Here is a 19,036-nt window from a genome sequence, read left to right on the forward strand (position 1 = left end):
CGCCTGCCAGCAGGGCCCCTTCTCAGGAGCTGCAGCAGCAACAAGAAGGCAAATAAGGAACCCAAAAGTGGAAATTCTTCTCTTCTTCCTTAAAAATGGCCGCTTGCTGTGCAGGAGCATGGCAGGGCCTGGGGCAGGCCCTCTTGGCCTCCTTGGCAGGCGTTGTGAGGCCTGCGGGGTCTCCTCCTGTCACAGGGGATGCTTCATTCCCAGCCCTGCCAGCTGGGGTGAGACACTCCGCATCGTGCCTCAGTTTCCCAAGCTCTGACGCAACAGTAATTAGGGCCAGGCCGGCTGCAGGAGGCTGGCTGCGAACCACCCAAGCCTGTTATTACTCCTCGGCCCTGTTATTAGACCGAACTCCAACTCGCTTAGGAATGAAGAGAGGACTCCTGTGAAAAAGGCACAAATGGTTTCCCAGATCATCATTTTTATTAAAGTTCGCAGGCAGCTGGAGGAAAAAAAAAAAAAAAAAAGGAAAAAAAAAACTACAAAATGTAAATAAGTGTCATTTAGAGCAGTGTAGAAGGGCTGTGCACCCAGAGGGCTCTTCCCGGCAGCAAAGGGCGCTTGCTGCTCCTCAAAGGCTTTGTTGTTCGAAGCACACAAGGGCTTTCAGTGCGTTGCATCATCCCGCTGGCCAGGACACAGCGCTGCCGAATGACGGGGAGAAAGGCAAGCCCCGGGTACCCACTGCAGGACACAGCTGAATGAGGCCAGCCCAGAGCCGTGTGCCCCCGTGGACAGCCAGAAACCCCACAGCTGACCCCAGGGAGCACACAAATGTCTATCTGGGATGTGTGGGAGAAGGGGTTCCCTCCCCAACCCACCCCTCATGCGCCCTGTGCTGCTCCTTCCCTCTGCTCTCCCTTTGAGGATAAAAGAGGCAAGAGGCCTCCGAAGGCCCCGAGTGTACCCAGCCACGCAGCCAGCCTCTGTTCCTGCTCGTTTGCTAATTACCCTCACCCACACGCTGTTTGGAGAGTGGGAGAGCACGGAGGGGAATCTCAGAGAGCTGCTCAGAGCAGGCAGCAGGCTTTATCCGCCGGGGCATCTCGCCGCGGTGCCGCAGTTTTGGCACACTGGCAGAGCGGCGGCGCGCGCCCCGGCAGCTGTGCGCGGGGAGCTGCCTGGCCCCCGGCCCACGGCGAGGAAGGAGGGGAATAAAAACACCAAAAAGCTCCACAGAGCAAAACCAGAGGCACCTGCCTCGTTTCGCCAAGGCACCCGGCGCTGCAGAGCTCCCACGCTGTGATGTTTTGGCTGGGCTTGGCACAGCTGGGGGGAGCAAGGTGCTCTCTACTGGGCTCTGCCCTTCCCTTGGCCCCCCTTTCCCAGCCCCTTTTCCTTATAAAAAAAATCGCTTCCACGTCACCCAAACAGCAGGGAGCACCAACAGCAAGCTCACTGCCTACAAAAATCAAAAATAAATCTCTTAACCCCCCATGACCGAGTAACATAAAGCACCTGAGGGTGCCCTGGGGGACGCAGCCCGGTGCACATCCTCATCTTCCCACTCACATTGGGCCACCAGCATCCACCAGCTGCCCTCCCCGTGCCCCCCGTGTCCCTTGTGCCCAGCCTGGCAGCGACAGCCCAGTCCTTTGTGTCCCCTGAGATACCAGGGAAGGATGTGAGAGGCTCCTTGGTGTCCTGTGCAGGGGGACAGGAGGGGACTCGGTGGCTGCGCCGGCTCCAGCAGCGAGAAAGGGGCCATGGATGTGATGCCGGTATCTGGGGAGGGAAAGAGAAAGGTCATTAATTGCCACGTCGCAGGCTCTGGGATACATGGAGAAAGGGTTTTGCATGCTGGCAGCTCCTGGTGTCCTCCCCTGACTGCAGAGAGAGGGGCGGGCGGGGAGCAATCAGTGTGTTTAGGGCCATGAGCATGAACACAAAAAGCAAACCAAAAAAAAAGCTTTTTTTTTGCCTTTTTTTTTTTTTTTTTCCACCGGTTCCTCCAAAACCATCCCTACGCCTGCTGCTTCCAAGGGGTTGATTACCGCAGTCTGGGACTGAGCGCAGACTGCACATGTTTCCATCTGCCCAGGGTTAGGAAAAGCCTGATTTTCATTGCCTTTCCTCCCCGGGCCAGCCACTCCCTTCCAACGCTGCCTGATAAACTGGCTCGGGAGACAACCAGCCGCCCGCCCGGCAGCAGCGCTGCCCTCCCTGCTCCTCCTGCCTCACTCTTGGGCTCATGCAAATGCCTTTCCCTGGGAGCCACGACAGAAACCGGCTGCGACTTTGTTCCGGCAACAACAGACAGGTTTCTAGCACCTAGCAAGCGGGTTAGGAGCAGGGAGGTTTTTCCAGAGGTTTTTCATCTGCTCTGAGTGCTGCTGCAGGCACCCGGGGCTTGTGCAGGGTGAGGTGTCCGGCAGCGAGCTGGACGTGGCCGGGAGTGATGCACGGCCCCAAAAACCTGCGGCTTCTTGCACGGCGAGAGCTGCCCCAGCTCCATGCAGAAGGGAAGCCAAACCCGTGCTTGTAAAAGGCTTGTTATCTCCGCCGTAATTAAATAATCAGGAAAAGAGTCATTGAACAGATCCGACGCTTAGTGTGACCGCAGCCTGGCAGTACCAGAATATAGCACTGGGCCTGGCAGGCTGCCGAAACCCTCACGGGCACTTTGGGGCCAAAGTTCAGCTTTTCGGTGCCAGAAGAAAACCAGCGCCTGGCTGCAGCCTCCGCCGCTCAGTGCTGCCGCCTCTGCCCAGGGCAGGCGGGAGGTTTTGGGGTGCCAGTACCGGATCCAGGCCCTCCACGGGGCACGGCATCGGCTCTCGGCTCTGGGATGTGCCCCAGGAATCAGAGCCCGGGAGCTGGTCCCGTGGGCGTGCAGGGGAGCGTGCAGGTGTGCGGGTGAAAGGGAAGCTGCTCACCCCAGAGCATGAGAGCCCGCAGCTTGGTGGGCCAGGTTCTCCCCAAAATTGCAAGACCCAAGAGCCGAGTGGGGCAGAGCTCCTGGCTGGGTTTCACTTGTATTTAAGAACACGGGGTTTTGTAGTAGCACTGTCTTTATTTTGTTTGCCCTTTGCAGCGATTTACTGCCTCAGCCACCATCCCTGGGGGAGCACTGCAGCTAGCTCAGCCCGAGTTTAACCCCACCGTTAGCCCAACTTTCTGCCTCCACCCAGGGCAGAGAGGCAACGTACGAGCAGGTCCCACCAGAAAGCCCCCCGGCAGCACCAGCTCCACCGTTTCACAGCAGCTTCGTGGCCGTGGGCAGGCTTCCAGGCTGTGTGCCCCTCATCGTGCCCCAGCCCTGGCACTACAGCATCCATGTCACGGGGCAGGGGCACCAAGAGCTCCGTGTGAGGCTGGCCTCGGCTCCAGCTGGGGAGGTTTGGAGGCCAAGCCCTGGGAGAAACAGTTCCAGCTGAGCAGTTTTATGCTTTAAATTAAAAACAGGCTCCGTGCTTTAACATCGATGTTTTTCAAGGATGTGTTATTTGGGTCTTGGGGCTGGTGTGAAAGCAACCTTGCAGGTTTATAGGTGAGATTTTGGTTTTGTTTTTGGCCCAATGCACAAAATACTATTTCCTACCAGATGATTGCCCAGCTGAGGAGCATTCCCCATATGATGAGCAGGGGCTGCCTGCTCCCAAAGAGCATCGGCACCAGGAGAAACCAGCAGGGAAGGTGCTGGCCACCCTGCCTTTGGGCATCCACTCTGGAAAGGGAACCCTATAGGGAGCAAAGTGTCCATCACGGCACCAACGCTGGTGCTGTGGGGGCTGCAAGACAGCAACCGGCTGCCCCATGCACTGGGGGGTGATGGAGGAGCCGCAGGACCCTGTAGCCAGCTATCCCAGCTGTTCATGTTAAAAATAAGTAAAAAAATGTACTCTCTAGAAAAAAATCTCACTCATGTACATTTCAAATTCCTCTTTTAAGCAATGAGTGGAAATGAAGCCAGGAAAGCACACAAAACCCTTACACAGTGACTTTTCACCAGCTTTATTTGTAGGTTGGCATATTACAGTTTCTAATTCCCTTGTGCTTGTGCCAGGCTCCAGCATACAGTGAAAAATATCACATAACCCCCCAAAGATCTTTATTAGGTCTGAGCAATCCCAATACAGCATGGAGGAAAAAGGCAGGAGAGAAAACATCAAAGTTCTGTGTTTTGGGGGACTGATTTTTCTTCGGTGGCTGAAGAACCAACTCTCACCTCAAACCCTTCCCCGTTCCTATTGCCAGCGGTGTGGCTGGTGTGGAGCTTTAATATTCAAACGCATCTGCTACCAGAGAAAATTAATTTTCAGCTCTAGGACAGCTCTTAAAGGGGGGCCCCATTGACCTGCACTGAAAACGATGGAGTCCTCACACTGCTGGCTGCAATATTTAATAGCTGAGTGGCAGTTAATTAGATTACTGAGCCACTGTGACAGATGCTAGGCAACGCCTGAGGAGGAGAATTTGGAAAGGCCATTATCTTCCAGCGCTGTGAAAGTGCTCAGAAATCTCCTTTTAACCCTTCCCACTCTTGCCACTGTGGTCCAGCCCAGGTTAAAGCCCGGCCTTTTGCAAATCAAAGGCCAGAATAATGCCCTGGGTGCTTTTCTACCTGAGACAAGCAGGAGGTCACGTTGGGCAAACGCCTGGTAGAGGTGCCAGGAGCTCCTCTTCGGTTCCCGGCTGGCATCCAGAGATCGTGAGGAAATGCCTGAGCACTGCAGTAATTCACCCGCTGGGTGATTCCCAGGTACACCAAGTGCAAAGCGGGGAAGTAAGAGGGTGTTAGAGGCACTGGGCAGCACTCCCTGCTCTGTTAAGTGGATTTTGATGAAGATACAGAAGAATTTCCCTCCCCATGGTCCCATCTCCCAATAAAACTTTAAGCTCATCAATCCTTTCCCCAGAGGCGAGGGTTTCCCAGCCGGGAGGCTGCAGAGTGAAACCTGCAGGCAGAGCTAGCAGAGGTGTTACAGACTTGCTGGAGAGAGGACAAGGAGAGCACCGACACCTCTGCTTCCACAACGCAAGGCGAGAGAGCTTGTGGCCTTCTCCTCCAGCTACATCTCGGCACAGATCGGTGATGATGTGCAGAGCTCGCTGGAGGAGAACTGGTGAGCAGAACGGTGACCAAACATCCCGCTGGGGAGGTGAGGAGGAAGCAGCTGCCCTCTGCCAGCAGTGCCAACACTACTTCTGGGCACGTGAGAACCAGAACCACACAGGACACCAGGAGCTTCCACCAACCTTCTCATTCCCACACAGCCCAACACAGCAATAAACACGTTCTTCTGCTGGTTCCAAACCCCCTTCCCTCCCACTCAGGTCTCACACACAAGTCTCAGAAGTTCTGATGTAACAAGCAACAGCTTGGATATTAAACAAACACCGGGACCATCAAATGCACTGAGGCTTCTAAGCTTCTGCTACCCACTGAAATGTAAATACAGAACATAAAAAGAGACTTGGGACTCTCCAGCATCCTAGGGGTCACTTGCCTACATATTCAGCAGCTCCAAACCAACCACCCAGATACCAGTATTAAACCACTGAGACTTCTTCTGAAGCATGTGTTGCCCTACTGTATTCCAGGTCTCAAATTTAAGTGCCTTTAGGAACTGTAACCCCCTCAACCCCCTCAACCACATGGGGACAGGACGTATTCTATGGTCATATCCACGAGAGCAGGCGTGGATGAGACCATCTTGAAACGATGGAGTTTATTTTTCAGCACCGTGGAATTTATTTTTCTTTTTTGGTGTGATGTCCCTCCCGCCTTTAATGCGCCTTTCTCATTAAAAAGCGAGTGAACTGGAACCTGTGGCTTGTGTGCAGTGTGTGGAGACGCATTTGAGGCAAAAGAGCAAGTTTCAGTTTTAGAGGAGACCCTTACCTTACTGAACTCCTGGCTACGAGCCCCCGAGCCCTGCCCCTCATGACGGCAAGTGCTTCCAGGTGCTGACGAAAGCCGTGGGGATGAGCGAGTAAGGCACCGTTGTGATACAGTTCCACGTGTCCGACATGGGGTCGTAGCAGTCCAGCGTTTTGCACCTCTGAGTCCCGAAGTAGCCCCCCACCACGTAGAGTTTATTCCCCGAGGCCAAGGCGTGGCAGGACATGCGCTTGGCGGTCATGTCCCCGATGCGCGTCCACTGGTCCGTCTCGCAGTCGAAGCGGTAGGCGGACGCGGCCGTGAACTCCGTGTCCCCCCCCATGATGAAAATCTGGCTGCCCAGGACGGCGGCGGCCGTGTAACGCCAGGGCTGCGGGCACTCCGCTTTGATCGTCCACCGGTTCTCGAGCGGATCGTAGCACTGCACCTTGGACACCATGTCCCGGTGGATGCTGGTGCCGCCGAACACGAAAAGCTTCAGCCTGGCGCTCACCACCGCCGCGTTGCTCACCCCGTCTCTCAGCGGAGCCACCATCATCCACTTGTTGGCCGTGGGATCGTACTTCTCCACTTGCTTCAAGGACACCGAGGGCGACGCAGGGAAGACCCCGGCCACTGCCGTGTGCCCCCCAACCACGTAGAGGCAGTTTTCCAGTTCGGCGGAGCCGTGCCCAAAGCGAGCTATCAGCATGGGGGCAGCTTTGGACCATTCCTCGTGGACAGTGTCGTACACCCACACGTCTTTGGAGACCCCGTTCTCCGAGCCCCTGCCACCAGTGATGTACACTTTGCAACCAATGGCGCAGGCGCTGAACTCTTTCCGCGGGCTCGGCAGGTCTGCTTTGGGGATAATTTCCTTCGCTTTTTGATCCACTTGGTAGATCTTGTCGCACATGAAGGTCTGCCCTCCCAGGATCAGCAAGGTGTGGCCGGCTTTGCGGGGCCTGGCGCAGGGACTGGTGACAACACCGTCGTTCTGGAGGATCTTCTTCTTGCACTGAATGGCTTCGTCCAAGACAAGCTTGTTCCTTTCATCCACCATGATCAGGTCCTCACAAGCCAAGGCCTCCTTGAGGCATTCAGAAGGAAGCAAGGCCAGGCGAACATTCCTCAGCAGCTCTGGAAGATAAGCCTTCCGCTCATCTAGATCGTATTTCACCCACTGGAGGACAGCCTTAAAGACCTTCTCCTCATCCTCAATTTCCAGCTCGTCGCTGGAGATGAGGTCCAGCAGAGTGTCCTTGGAAAGGTTGTTGAAGTCCTCGCTCTTGTGAACGGTCTCGAAGTTGACCAGGCACATCCTCCAGGAGAGCTCGTAGAGTCGGCGGCACTGGTGGGCGTCCGAGAGCAGCATCATGCCCAGGCAGTTGGAAGGGTAGAGGTTCTTCTCCAGGAACTCGGCTGCTGCGTCTCGGACGTCGTGGAACTGCAGCATGTCCCCAGCCTCCAGGAGGGACTCGGCGTTTTCCTCGTTGATGATGATCCGCGAGGAATAAGCGAAGTCCAGCAGCAGCTCCAGCACCTCGGGATGGAGGCTGTCGTGGAAATTCACCGCGTCGTCCAGGCTCTCGCGCAGCCCGTTGCTGAACATGGCTTCGAAGTACCTGCTGGAGGCGGCCAGCACCGCCCGATGGCAGGGGAACGAGCGGTTCCCTGCCCACAGGGTGACGTCGGTGAACATGCAGTGCTTCCGCAGGGTGTTCAGGTGGGACAGCACGCAGTCCGGGTGGGAAGCTTTGTGGAAGAGCAAGATGTTCATGGAGCCGGTGCTCGTCCGGGATTTACGGTTCTCGTGGACGCTGACTGACATGGTGGCAGCTCGACAGCCTGCGGAGAGACGAGCAGAGAAAGGATTATTCTTTTTTTTACACACCCATTTTTACACACATTTGCTCTCCAACCCTGCTACACCGTCAGAGGACCTCAGACACGAAGCACCAGCGGGTGCCCAGCACCTCCAGCACCCTCCTACAATGCGACTTGGGCTGTACAAGGAAAGGCAGGGGCGTGAGGGGGGAAGTCTGCTCCTTGGTTTCAGCAACAGAGCAGCAAAGTGAAGCAATCAGAACCCAAACTCGAGGGTAAATTGTCTCAATGGCCCCTCGAGGGGATTGGCAAACCGCAGAAGAGTATTTTTCCTTCGAAAACAGCATTAGGAGAGCAGTCTATCCAGGGTAAAGGGCACCAGCCTGTTCTTGGCTCGGCACAAATCAGGTTTGGCTTCTGATTTCCATGAAGATTATTGCAGCTTTAGGAAAGGCAATTGCTACTGGTTTTATTTGTGGAATATCTAGCTACCGGCACCAGCCCAAAGTTCTGAACCACCTCTACCAAAGCCTTTCATTGCAGTTTTTGTTGATAAAACTCACGAGACATTCTCGTGACTTCCAATATTTTCTGTACAGATTCACATCACAGAGAAGGATAAAAGAGACGGCTAATTTATGGTTTTTAACAGACAGGGAGAAGGAAACACAACGCTTTTATAAGCTACTATTTCATTTAAGCGCTCCATGCCTGTGGAAGAAAAAGCCTTCGGACCAATCAAGTTGGTAGTGATGACAGAATTCAAGTCGCTCACTGTAAAATATTTTAGCCAGCCCAATTTTTTGCCCTATGTAACTGAAGTAGGCAGACAGATAACGCACACAGTCCTCTCGTAGGGCAGAAAGTCAGCACTGAAGTTGATAGCACAACTGTCCTGAGGTTTGAAAAATGAGTGAAAAAAAAAAAAAAAAAGCCTGAGATGTAAATGAGGAGTGTGATTTTTTCCAAGCTTGATGCACAAAGATGCGCTGGGGGGAGGGAAATGTGACTGTGAAATGCACAAAGCACCTGAGCCAAGCTGCCAGACACGGCACAGCAGCCAGAAAGCCTCGGCTCGTTCAACACAGCCGAGCACACCGGAGCAGCTCGCTGGGCCCCGCTGTGACAGCAGGTAGAGCGAAGCCAGGGCAGGCATTACACCAGATGGCATTCGGGCTGCATCCAAAGAAGCTCTCCCTGGCTAAAAAAGGGAGTTTGGGCTAAAGACAGGGACAAGTCACAGAGCTCGGTGGGGTCAGACCCTTCCTGGTAGCGTTTCAGCACGTCTGTTCGGGTGCACAGGTTGGGGTCCTGCTGGCACGAGGCAGACACACGGCCACGAGCAGTAGCTGCATGCTGGGGACAAGTGGGCATCATCCCCAGGAAAAAGGGGTTGCTGAGAAACAGTACCCAGCTCAGATGATTCTCCCCTCTTACCCCAAAATGTTTTTTTTAATTCCCTTGCCTAACACATCTTCCCCAAACCATCCACGTTCTGCTTTGCAGGCTGGAGACACGAGGGCTGAAACCCCACGCCATCCATCCCTCCCCATTCACCTGATTCTTTAGGAATCAGTAATTTGGCACACGCAGAGCTGGCAGGGTGCTTTTTTGGGGGCACCTAAACCTTTCTCCTTTGCAAACCTGAAGTTTTAAAGGGTCTTTCTCCTCTGCAAGCTCACAGGCTGCCTTCCCCAGCTGCAGGATCCCGTGGAGATGCCCAAATTGCCACTAGGCAGGCTCGGGGTGAGACGTGAGCCCTGGCACCCGTCGGCTGTCGGCACAGGGACTCAGGGCAGACAGGGTGCTGAGCCCCACGGGGATGCTGGAGGCTTGCGACACCGACCCCGCTGAGACACCACCCGCCCACGGATGACCTCAAGCAGGGGCTGATGGCCAGATAAGGGCCCTGAATCACGCTCTGCTCACGCCTTTTATACCCACCCCATGGTCCTCCGGAGCCTGTATTGGACAAGCGTTTGCGGGTGTCTCTCCTTCCTCCCCCAGCCACTGTGAATTATTGAGGTCCCTGAGACCTCGCTCATTCCTCAGGGCTGTGTTAGAGCCCAGGGAAAAAGGCTTCTCCATGCCAACTGGGGCAGAAACAAGTGCTTATCTGAGCAGCTACAGCTCCTAATGGCAGGGCAGCAGCACCGCTGGGGATATCTATGCTGTGCTGGTGCACATCCCTCACCAAAACCCCTGCGGTTTGGAGCTGGGGCTGCTGAGCTCGTCTCATTTGTGATGGGAGGCTGTGTGCAATCGGGGCTCCAAAACAGGAAGGAAAAGGCCCCGACAGGAAGGAAAACGCCGTCACCGAGCAGCCCAGGAGCACTCCGAAGCGCATCCCGAGGAAATGGTGTCCAGCACCCACACCCAGCCCAGGGACAACACTGATTTAAGAGGCTGTACGGATTCCTGCATCAAAGCTCTGCAACGCTGGACTGAGGAATACAAATGAAACATTTATGAGGCTGCTAAAAGCTATTGATTTAGGCTCCTATTCCTAGCACCTCAGAAACCACCCTGCCAGCGCTCCTGCTTCCTCTGCTCACAGCTCGGGTCACGTATTCAACGTTAACCTTTGATTTGCTTATCCGCAGAAAAATTAAGCAATTTATACAGGACGGCTACGGAAACAAACAAAAAGATTACGGGAAGGCAGCCCCATTTTTCTCTGACGCTCAGATTAGAAAAGCCACCAGACAGAATGGAAGCAGCAGATCGTTTAGGAGAGAGAAATGTCGGTATAAAAGCTGCAGCAGAGCTGCTGTGATTATATATATATATATATTAAAAAAACCTCAAACAACCATCCAACCTTCAAGCACCTAGCATTTAACATCTTGCCCAGGGTAATGAAATATTTCTAACCAATGGGTAATGAATAGGGCAGAAGTTGTTGGGTTGCAGGCCGGTCCCCATTAGGACTGCTCTTCATGTCACCGCGTCCCAGTGCAAGCACCAACTGGTCCCCAGTACAGCCGCTCCAGTTGGCCTCTGCTGGAGCTGAGTGGTGGCACTGGCTGCCACTGGTCACCAACAAACCGCCACGCAAGCAGCCTCCCAGCTCAGGTGTGCGGCCATCTCACCAGCAAGGCTTGCTCCTATTTTTTCAGCAGCTTTCAAAACGAAGTTGTTTTGAGGGCAAACAATGCAAAGTACCTACTTTTTGAATCCTACCGTATCTGGACAGAAGCAGGAAAGTGGTAGCTATTAGTCCTTCCCCCATACAAACACACCCCAGTGCATCTCGCAGTCTACAGGGAACCTGGCACCATTCCACACCTATCAGGTGAACAGAAACTGCAGGCACGCAGTTCAGCTGGAGGGTTTTTTCCAAATCCAGTGGCACTAAAAGGATCTTCTCTGCTTTTCGTGATGCACACAAGCATACTGCAATTTGAGCAACATTTCCCTGCCGTGATGAGCAGGCTGGATCCATGACACGTGCAGAGCAGAATTTAGCCCCTCCTGCACTCCTCATTTCTCTTACCCTGCCACTGAGTTAAAGAGAAAAACCAGAACTGCTCAGGATGAGGAATATCTCAAAGAATAAATATAATAAATATTATATACCAAATATTCACTGTGAAGCCTTTTAGAGGATCTTATTGCATGCACAGGCAGATGATAACCCTTCTCCCGCAGGGAGGAGGGCAGCAGGGCATCAGGTTTTTGACAGCTATCCAATGCTGTCTGCTGGCTATAATATTCCCCTGGCTGTATGAAGCTTTTGTACGGCAGATACAGGAAAGCCAGGATTTTTTCCAGCAGAGCAAGATAAGGGCGCTTTGGAAATCCTTCCCACACGGGGTAGACAGCAACCCAGAAGGAGGGTAGGAGCTGGATCGGGGAGAAAAGACCCTTCTGACCTCAGCTCAGGAAGAAAATGCTGGAGAAAATATCCCCAGCAGCCTCTGGACAGGACAAAGCTGGCAAAGAAAACACGGTGGGAAAACAAAACCTCAGAGCTGGCCAAAGTCCCTGCTCGAGCAATGGGCACAGTTCTGCCCGAGCACTTCTTGCCTCCTGCAAACCTCTGCAGCAGCAGGCAGCTGTCCCTGAGGCTGGTGGGTCACCGTGTCGAGGAGCTGGTGCTGGTAACTGAGGAGATCCTTGGGAAACACTCTTATCTCTTGAAAAATCCAAGCAGCACTTAGAAATTGGATACTTCCAAGCTGTCTCAGCTCCTGGTTTCCAACCACAGAAGATCTGCATACGAGAAGAGAGCCCAGGAGCACTACTGATATACGACCTATATTTAGCCAGGCTTGGGGTTCCACCCTCCATCCTAAACCAGCAGAGTGCCACAAATCTCCGCTTCATTTCCCTATCAGCAGGGGAACCCCAGCTGCTTTGGCCAAGCTGTCTGCACCTTGTGAGCTGACTCGGTTCTCCATCTGGGCTGGACCAGTAGGGGCTGCATCTCTTCCCAAGTCACCCAGCTGAGATGCTGCTTCCTTTTAAACAGACAATATTTGAGAAAGAATAAGTCCCCAGAGGGACTTCGGGGATTCAAGAATCATTTCTGCTTAGAAGGGGAGAACTACAGTCTCAGGACTGTAAAGGTTGGCTAAACACCAACAAAGAGCCCAAATCCCATGAACCGAGGCTGGCTTTTTGTTTGCCGAGCAGACTTTCAGAGAAGCAGCAGGCAGAACGCATTTCCTTTTTGCCTTGCTCAACCATGAACTATTTAAAGCAGTAAATAAGTAAATAAATAAGCAGTAGAGTTCCCAGCTGGCTCCCTTTAGGAGACTTGGAAGAAACTCCCTGGGCAGCGGCAGAGGCTGGAGAGCTGCCTCCTTGCCACGAGGCTCCGTTTCTTCAGAGTGCTGGGATTTAGCACGAGCTGGTGTGCACACTGTGCTGGGGACTTGCAGTAGGATTTAAATGCTACCCGTGCAAACTTGAGATCAGAGCTTTCATCATTTCCTTTTTTGATTTACTCAAGCTCATTTTGGCTGCTTTCATTTTTCCGGCCACACGGCTGCCAGCAGATACTCTGAATTCAGAGCAACCAGGACAGGAGCCATCACCCCTCCGTGGGCACCAGGCTGGGACACACCACAAACACACCATCACACAACAGGACTTTCAATATCCTTGTGATCTGAGCCTTACTCTTTCACCCATCCAGGTGACTTCACAGATCTGGAGATTGTGCAGGAGTAGACAGGAAGTTTGGCTGCCTGCACATACAATAAATCAATATGACGCCGGCTTGCACTCTCCTTAATGAGCCATGGGTGTTGTGGCTGATTTTGCAGGGTGGCAGCCTTAAGATTCATTTTTTCCCCTCCGATTTCACAATGTCAGCCCTCTGGGGTGAAATGCCATCTCAAATTCAGACAAAGTTCCACTTCTCTCTATAAGCAGGGAGATAAATTCTTGACTTACTAGTAAGTTGCTCATTCTCTTGTCCTGAATATTGGTGCATTTCCAATGCCTTCATGAACTGCAACGCCTGCTGCTCAGCTCCAGCTCAGGACAAAATTACTGCTGCAGGAGAGCTGATTCCCCTTTTTTACTCTAGGAGTTGCAACCTAGAAATGTAAGAAGCCGCCTGCGGTTTCATCTTGGTGGGGGAGAGCTCCTTGCAAAGCTGCTTAGGACAAAGAGCGGTGTGGCAATGAACTGCCGAACACACCCCCCAGTCCAGCCGTGTTTCAGAAGCACGGAAAGCAATCGCTGGGTGGAGGCTCTGTCAAAATGTTTGAGGAGAAGGAGACTCCAACACATGCAGGCTTTCATCACGTACTCAGGGACACAGCTTGAGTTTCAAAAGCAGAAAAAAAAAAAAAAAAAAACAAACACAGAAGAAATGAAAAGATAAGCGGGGAACGGAGGTAGGAAATGAGAAAGGGGAAGGAACAAATCTGAAGAGCTTTTTCGGATGCTTTTCATGTCCCTGCAAAACACGGTGGCCTATCAGGTATACAGCTCGGAGCTGCTAGAAATGCTCGATGCTAATAATGCCCCTCTGCGAAGAGGGCTTGAGATGAAAGGAATAAAAATAGCAGCTGGCATTTAGCGTAATGCTGTGCTCGGGGAGCGCGGCGCCTGGGCTGCAGCCAGGTGGGCAGCCAAGGAGCTTCCCCGCATCTCCTCCGGGAAGCCTCCTCTGCTCTGTCCTCACCTCAGCGGTGCTTGCGTGCAGGCTCTGCTCTCTAATAAAGGAGGCTTCGTCTCCAGCAACGCCTGCGAATTTCGTGGTTTGCCCGTGTCAGTCAAATTCGTTCTCCTCTGCAGGATGACTAACGCAGCAAAGATGCGACCGTGATTTCTCACCCTGGAATTCAGGCAACGTAACCCTGCCGTGAATCAGGGGCAGCAAAGCTGGATTTGGCCTCCCTGACAAACTCTCGTTGTTTCATCATATCCGCAAAGGAAAGATAGTTATCCATGTCCCAGCCCCCAAAAGCACGATTTCAGATCCTGCCCCAGCCTTGGAGAATGGGAGGCCTCTTTATCATTTCTTCTCATTTTCTCACTTTCTAGTCTGGCCCGCGCATCCTAGACAGAAAACAGAGAGACCATGTGAAAGGCTCCTTCTGTTGGCTCAGGCAGAAACTGGGAGGTTTTCCAAGGCCAATTCTGTAGGCTCCAGGAGATCAGATTGTCTGGAGAAGGTCCGGGCACGTATCTGAACGTCAGCGTGCTTACTAAAGCAAATCCAAACTCAGAAACTTGGTCTGTCCATCGCCGTTTCGTATCCCATTCCCCACTCACCATCTCTCCCTTTAAACCTATCCTCCACTCTGAGCCCAAAGTCACCACAAGAATCTACTGAATGCCACTTCCCATAAAAATCAAAGCCAGTACTTGCAAGCTGGACCAATTAGTGAGGTTCTTGTTCTATCCTGCAAAAGCACCGGTAAAAGGGGCAGCAGTGCCCAAAACCTACAAGAGACAAACTATCAAGAGCCCAGGGAGATCAAATTCCAATCAAAATAAAAATATGTGTAGGAAACTTGCTTTATGCGCAACAGATGCAGTTTTATTTGCAAACCAGGTATTGGACTTGCTACTCCACAACTGAGTTACTCCATAAATCTTCTTAAGCTACCTGTGAGGCAATCAAATAAAGTTCATGTTCACCACTAAGCTCACTGGCTTTGCAGTCCCTGGGAATACCACACCCTCCTACAACCACTATCCAAATCGGGATAAATAATGCTTTTAGCCACAGTTCAGGCTCCAGACAATAGCTTTTCATTGCTACGCCTTAACCCCAGTGGATCCTTTCAGAGCCCGTGATTCATTTCAGAGGCTGCTGTGGGGTTTTGTCCTCCCCGCCTGCCCTCCAGCTCTGCTGGTGAATGAATTCCCTTCTGCTAGATCAATCACAGTCGTTTCGCAAAATGAATGCAGGGCTGCAGAGGAGGCAAGTTTTCAGTCCCGTCTCCCATATTATGCCCCAAAAAGGCTCCAAAATGGAGACAATCGACTTGATTGCAGCATCTACCCCAGCCCCATGTGAGCAGGAGAAAGCCCCTTTTCAAGCAAGGCAGCTTGCCCATGCGCTGCACAGGGAAAAGGCCTTCAGTACTTCAAACACAGGCAAGCAGAACCACATGCCACTTCCCAGGGAGAGTTTATAGGATGAGATGTGGTGCGTGCCAAATTAATGCCAGAACAACCACTGGAGCTGCTGACTGCAGGGAGCATGTTCCCAACAGCCTCCCACCCTCTCTGCAGGCTGTGCCCAGCTCCCAGCGCCGAGCCTGGCAATGCTGCTGGCTCAGCCAGCCAGAGGAACCGGAGGCCACGCCACCTACCCTCACACCAAGCAGGTCTGTCTCCCCGCTGCCAGGGCAGGATCTGGGTTCTGTGCCCAGCCAAGTAACCTGCTGTTTGTTTCGTCTTCCCTGCTCCTCCGCCAGGCAGATCTCGGTGCAGCAGCCAGGTTCAGGGTGCAGGAGTTCACCTGCAGCTCTGGCTGGAGCTCAATACGCCACGCGATGCCACGGAGATGGGAGACCCTCACGTAACTGATCAGCTGCTGATGCTGGTGGGCACAAAGCCGGCTTGCAAACCACTGACAGATACTCAAGGGTGTGAGGCTGCAAGACAGGGCATTGCTCATCGCCCTCTGGCTCTGGACAGAAGGAACAAAGGTGACACCCATCTCTGATGTTTTAATTTCAGTACGAACAGCATCCAACCCCGTACTCAGCTTCCACATCCCGGAGCTGAATGGGAGCGCTGCAGCCAGCCAGGCTGTCCCAGGCATCTGTGCACGCATCACAGGCAAACCAGAAGGACTGGCAGCCTGCTACAGTAATAAACTTGCCTCACCACAATCTGGCAGGCTGTCATTTAAAACTGGTAGTCTTTGCAAAGTCTGATGGCCAGCAAGCAGGCAGCAGCTACAGGACAGGCAGCATTCCCAGGCTCGAGTGACAGGGGGAAGACTGAGCAGCCCACTCTGGCTGAAGTGATGCTAATGGTCACTGCGGGGATATGAAGTCGATAAAGAAAGGCTGACGTGATGGTGGCTAAAGGTCAGCTCAGGCACTCGGGGCGACTCGTTAAAGCTCAATGCATCCTGGCTGCGCTCCTGCAGCCAGCGTTTTATGCAACCCCAGCTTCATTTCTTGCAGTCGATAGAAGACTGGAGCATGGCTACTCCTCACTTCACCTGCTGACACTAATGCTCCCCACACACTCCTTCCACAGGCCCCCAGTGCCCACTGCAGATGTCCCAGGACAGCTCTGCAGTCCCTGCTCCACCACCTTGTGCCCACCTCCCTGCTCAACCACCCTGTGCCCAACACCCTGTGCTCATTTCCCCACTCCACAACCCCGTGCCCACCTCCCCAGAGCTGCCCCACACACTCTGTCCTCACCCCATCACTCCCAAAATACATTGCTAGCCTCTGCCACCTTCACAGCTGGCCCCATCCTGCCCTCCCTGCTTCACTCGCCTACCTCCTAACACTGCGTAAAGCCTGGCTGCGAAGGAGGAGGACCTGAGCTCCTGCAGACTGTGGTTACCACTGTAGGGACAAAATAGTACCGTAACTCACCCGTTAATACATCCAGACTGACAGCCACACGCTCCCTTCCTGCCCCTGCCCCTATGAGGCCATGCCCAGCACTGCTCCAGCCCTGGAGGGACCACCTCGTGCACCACCTCATCTTCATTTTAACACATTTGGAGGTGTCAGACAGCATCGCCCTGTTCCCAAGCTGCCTGCCCTCACAAATTTCATCTGCCTCCCTCCTGCCGTCCAAAGGTTCCCAGCTGGCCTCATCGCCTCTCCCAAACCACATCAGGAGCCCGGTCACACTGCCTGCATTACCCACGCCTGCCCCAAACGCAGCGTGGGGACCTACCATGGGACACGTTTCATGATGAGGCAGGAGGACCTGGCACAGCAATTGCCACAGAACGGAGAAAATGAACAAAAAAAGGGGCAGGAAGTTTGGGTTCCCCAACGCTGAGGTTGTTTACAGCCTCCTGTCTACCTCGAGGCGCTCCCGATTTGCTTCTGCAGCAAATTCCCCTCCAGTTTTAGTCCCGGGAGCCCTGCGCCCACACCTTCCCTTCGCAAACCTCCACCTCTGCCTCTTCCCCAGGCGCGTCCTTATCGCGGAGATAAGGCCCAGCAGGTGGACGAGGACACAGAAGAGACAAAAAGATGATTTGGGGTCAGATTTGATAGGAAACAGCAAGGAGGGCACAGCAATCGGCGAGGCCCTAGAAAAGGTCCCACATCCCTAAAGAGGGGCACGAAGAGGTGGGGAGGGGAAATAAGCGGTGCCTGAGCCCCCGGAGATGTGGGACACCAGTATGGGACCTGAGCAGGGATGGGGAGCACAGTGGGGTTACGGGCAGGGGCTGGCCAGCAGCAGGCACCAACCACACACACACAGCGGGTGGGCGAAAAACGAATGAAAAATTGTCCTAAGGCAGCGGAGGAAGGAAAGTTGCAGTGTAGAAAGTTACAGCGATGCTCGTTGTGCTGGGACTCGGGGTGAGTGTTTATAGGGTATTTGTAGGGTGACCATCTGTAGGGTGACCGCGGTCCGGGCTGTCGGTGGGGACGGTTTGGGGCAGGGAGGCTGCGGGCAGAACGCCTCCAGGAGCGCCCAGCGCTGCCCTAACGCCCCCAACGCAGCGGGGATGGGATGGAGCGGGGCACAGCACCGCGGAACCCGCCCCAAACGCGCCCCAAACACCTTTTTGGGGTGCCGGGGGGCTGCGGGGCAGCGCGGGTTGGGGGCACTGCAGCCCCGCGGAGCCCCACGGCGATGCGCGCAGGGAAAGCGGCGCCCCGCGGCTCCCCACTCGAGACCCTGATGCCAGTTTGAGGCTTTTGGGTCTATTTGGGGTCTTTTTGGGGTCTTTTTGCTTCCCCCCATCCCCTACCCGCACGCCTCCGAGCCCACGCGCGCTCCCGCGGCTCAGCTCACCGCCTCTCCCGGCGTCCCGCAGCCCTAGGGTGAGCGGACAGCCCGGGGCCAGGCCGACACCCCGGGGCCGCTCCCGGCCCACGCGTGGCCGCGCTGCCCCGCAGCCTTCCTCCTCCTCCTCCTCCTCCTCCTCCTCCCGCCCCCGCCCGCGCGCCCCCGCGGAACCGTGCGGCCCGGGGGCGGGGCCGCCGCCGCGCCCGCAGCCAATCAGGCGGCGCTCTGCCCGTGACGTCATCGGAGGGCGGGACCTAGGGAGCGGTGGGGCGGGGAAGGGGAGGGTGGAAGGGCGGGGGCGCGGCCAATGAGGGGGGAGCATGGCGGGGAGGGGCGGGGGGAGGGAGGGAGGCTGCAGGGTGGGTCCTAAAGCCCGCCCGCTCTGGGGGGCGCTGCGGGGGTGCGTGGGGATGAGGGGCGGCAACGCTGCTGGCTTGGCCTCGGTCCCCGGAATCCTGGAGGCGCTGGGGTTGGAGGAGGCCGCCAAGGGCACCTGGTGCAGCCGTGCCCACCACCAGTGTCACCACAAAGCCGTGTCCCCAAGCACCACGTCCAGCCTCTCCTTCAACACCCCCAGGGATGGTGATGCCACCACCTCCCTGGGCAGCCCGTCCCAGCGCCTGGCTGCTCTTTCTGACAGAAATGTCTCCTCGTTTCCAGCCTGAACCTCCCCTGGCACAACCTGAGGCCATTCCCTCAGCCCTGTCATGAGTTACCTGTGAGGAGAGGCCAGCCCCAGCTCCCCACAGCTTCCTTTCAGGTGGTTGCACAGAGCAATGAGGTCTCCCCTGAACCTCCTCCAGACCAAACACCCCCAGCTCCCTCAGCGGCTCCCCACAGGACTTGTGCTCCAGGCCCTTCACCAGCTTTTGGACATGCTCCAGGGCCTCCATGTCCTTCTGGTAGTGCGGGGCCCAAAGCTGAACGCAGCACTCGAGGTGCGGCCTCACCAGAGTC

At 54.7% G+C, this 19,036-nt stretch overlaps 1 protein-coding gene across 5 annotated transcripts; it reads right to left on the bottom strand.

Moving 5' to 3' along the window:
- Positions 1-422: 422 nt before the first annotated feature.
- Positions 423-18,232, bottom strand: KLHL25 (kelch like family member 25). 5 transcript variants are annotated; one of them, XM_084532078.1, is made up of 3 exons: positions 18,086-18,232; positions 5,855-7,681; positions 423-1,734 (listed from the first exon to the last, which is right to left on the bottom strand). In XM_084532078.1, the coding sequence occupies exon 2, from the start codon at positions 7,662-7,664 to the stop codon at positions 5,895-5,897; it is 1,770 nt and encodes a 589-aa protein (XP_084388204.1). In that variant the 5' UTR covers positions 7,665-7,681; positions 18,086-18,232; the 3' UTR covers positions 423-1,734; positions 5,855-5,894. The 5 variants fall into 5 exon arrangements, with proteins under 5 accessions (XP_084388204.1, XP_084388205.1, XP_084388201.1 ...); XM_084532079.1 differs by lacking the exon at positions 423-1,734 and adding an exon at positions 3,948-5,394; XM_084532075.1 differs by lacking the exon at positions 423-1,734 and having other exon boundaries at positions 3,948-7,681.
- Between the last annotated feature and the right edge of the window lie 804 nt (positions 18,233-19,036).

Source organism: Aythya ferina, assembly GCF_964211825.1.
Source record: "Aythya ferina genome assembly, chromosome: 11".
Classification (NCBI taxonomy): domain Eukaryota; kingdom Metazoa; phylum Chordata; class Aves; order Anseriformes; family Anatidae; genus Aythya; species Aythya ferina.

Coding starts and splice junctions, on each gene's coding strand:
- KLHL25 (XM_084532078.1), bottom strand. CDS start 7,664: ATGTCAGTCAGCGTCCACGAGAACCGTAAATCCCGGACGAGCACCGGC.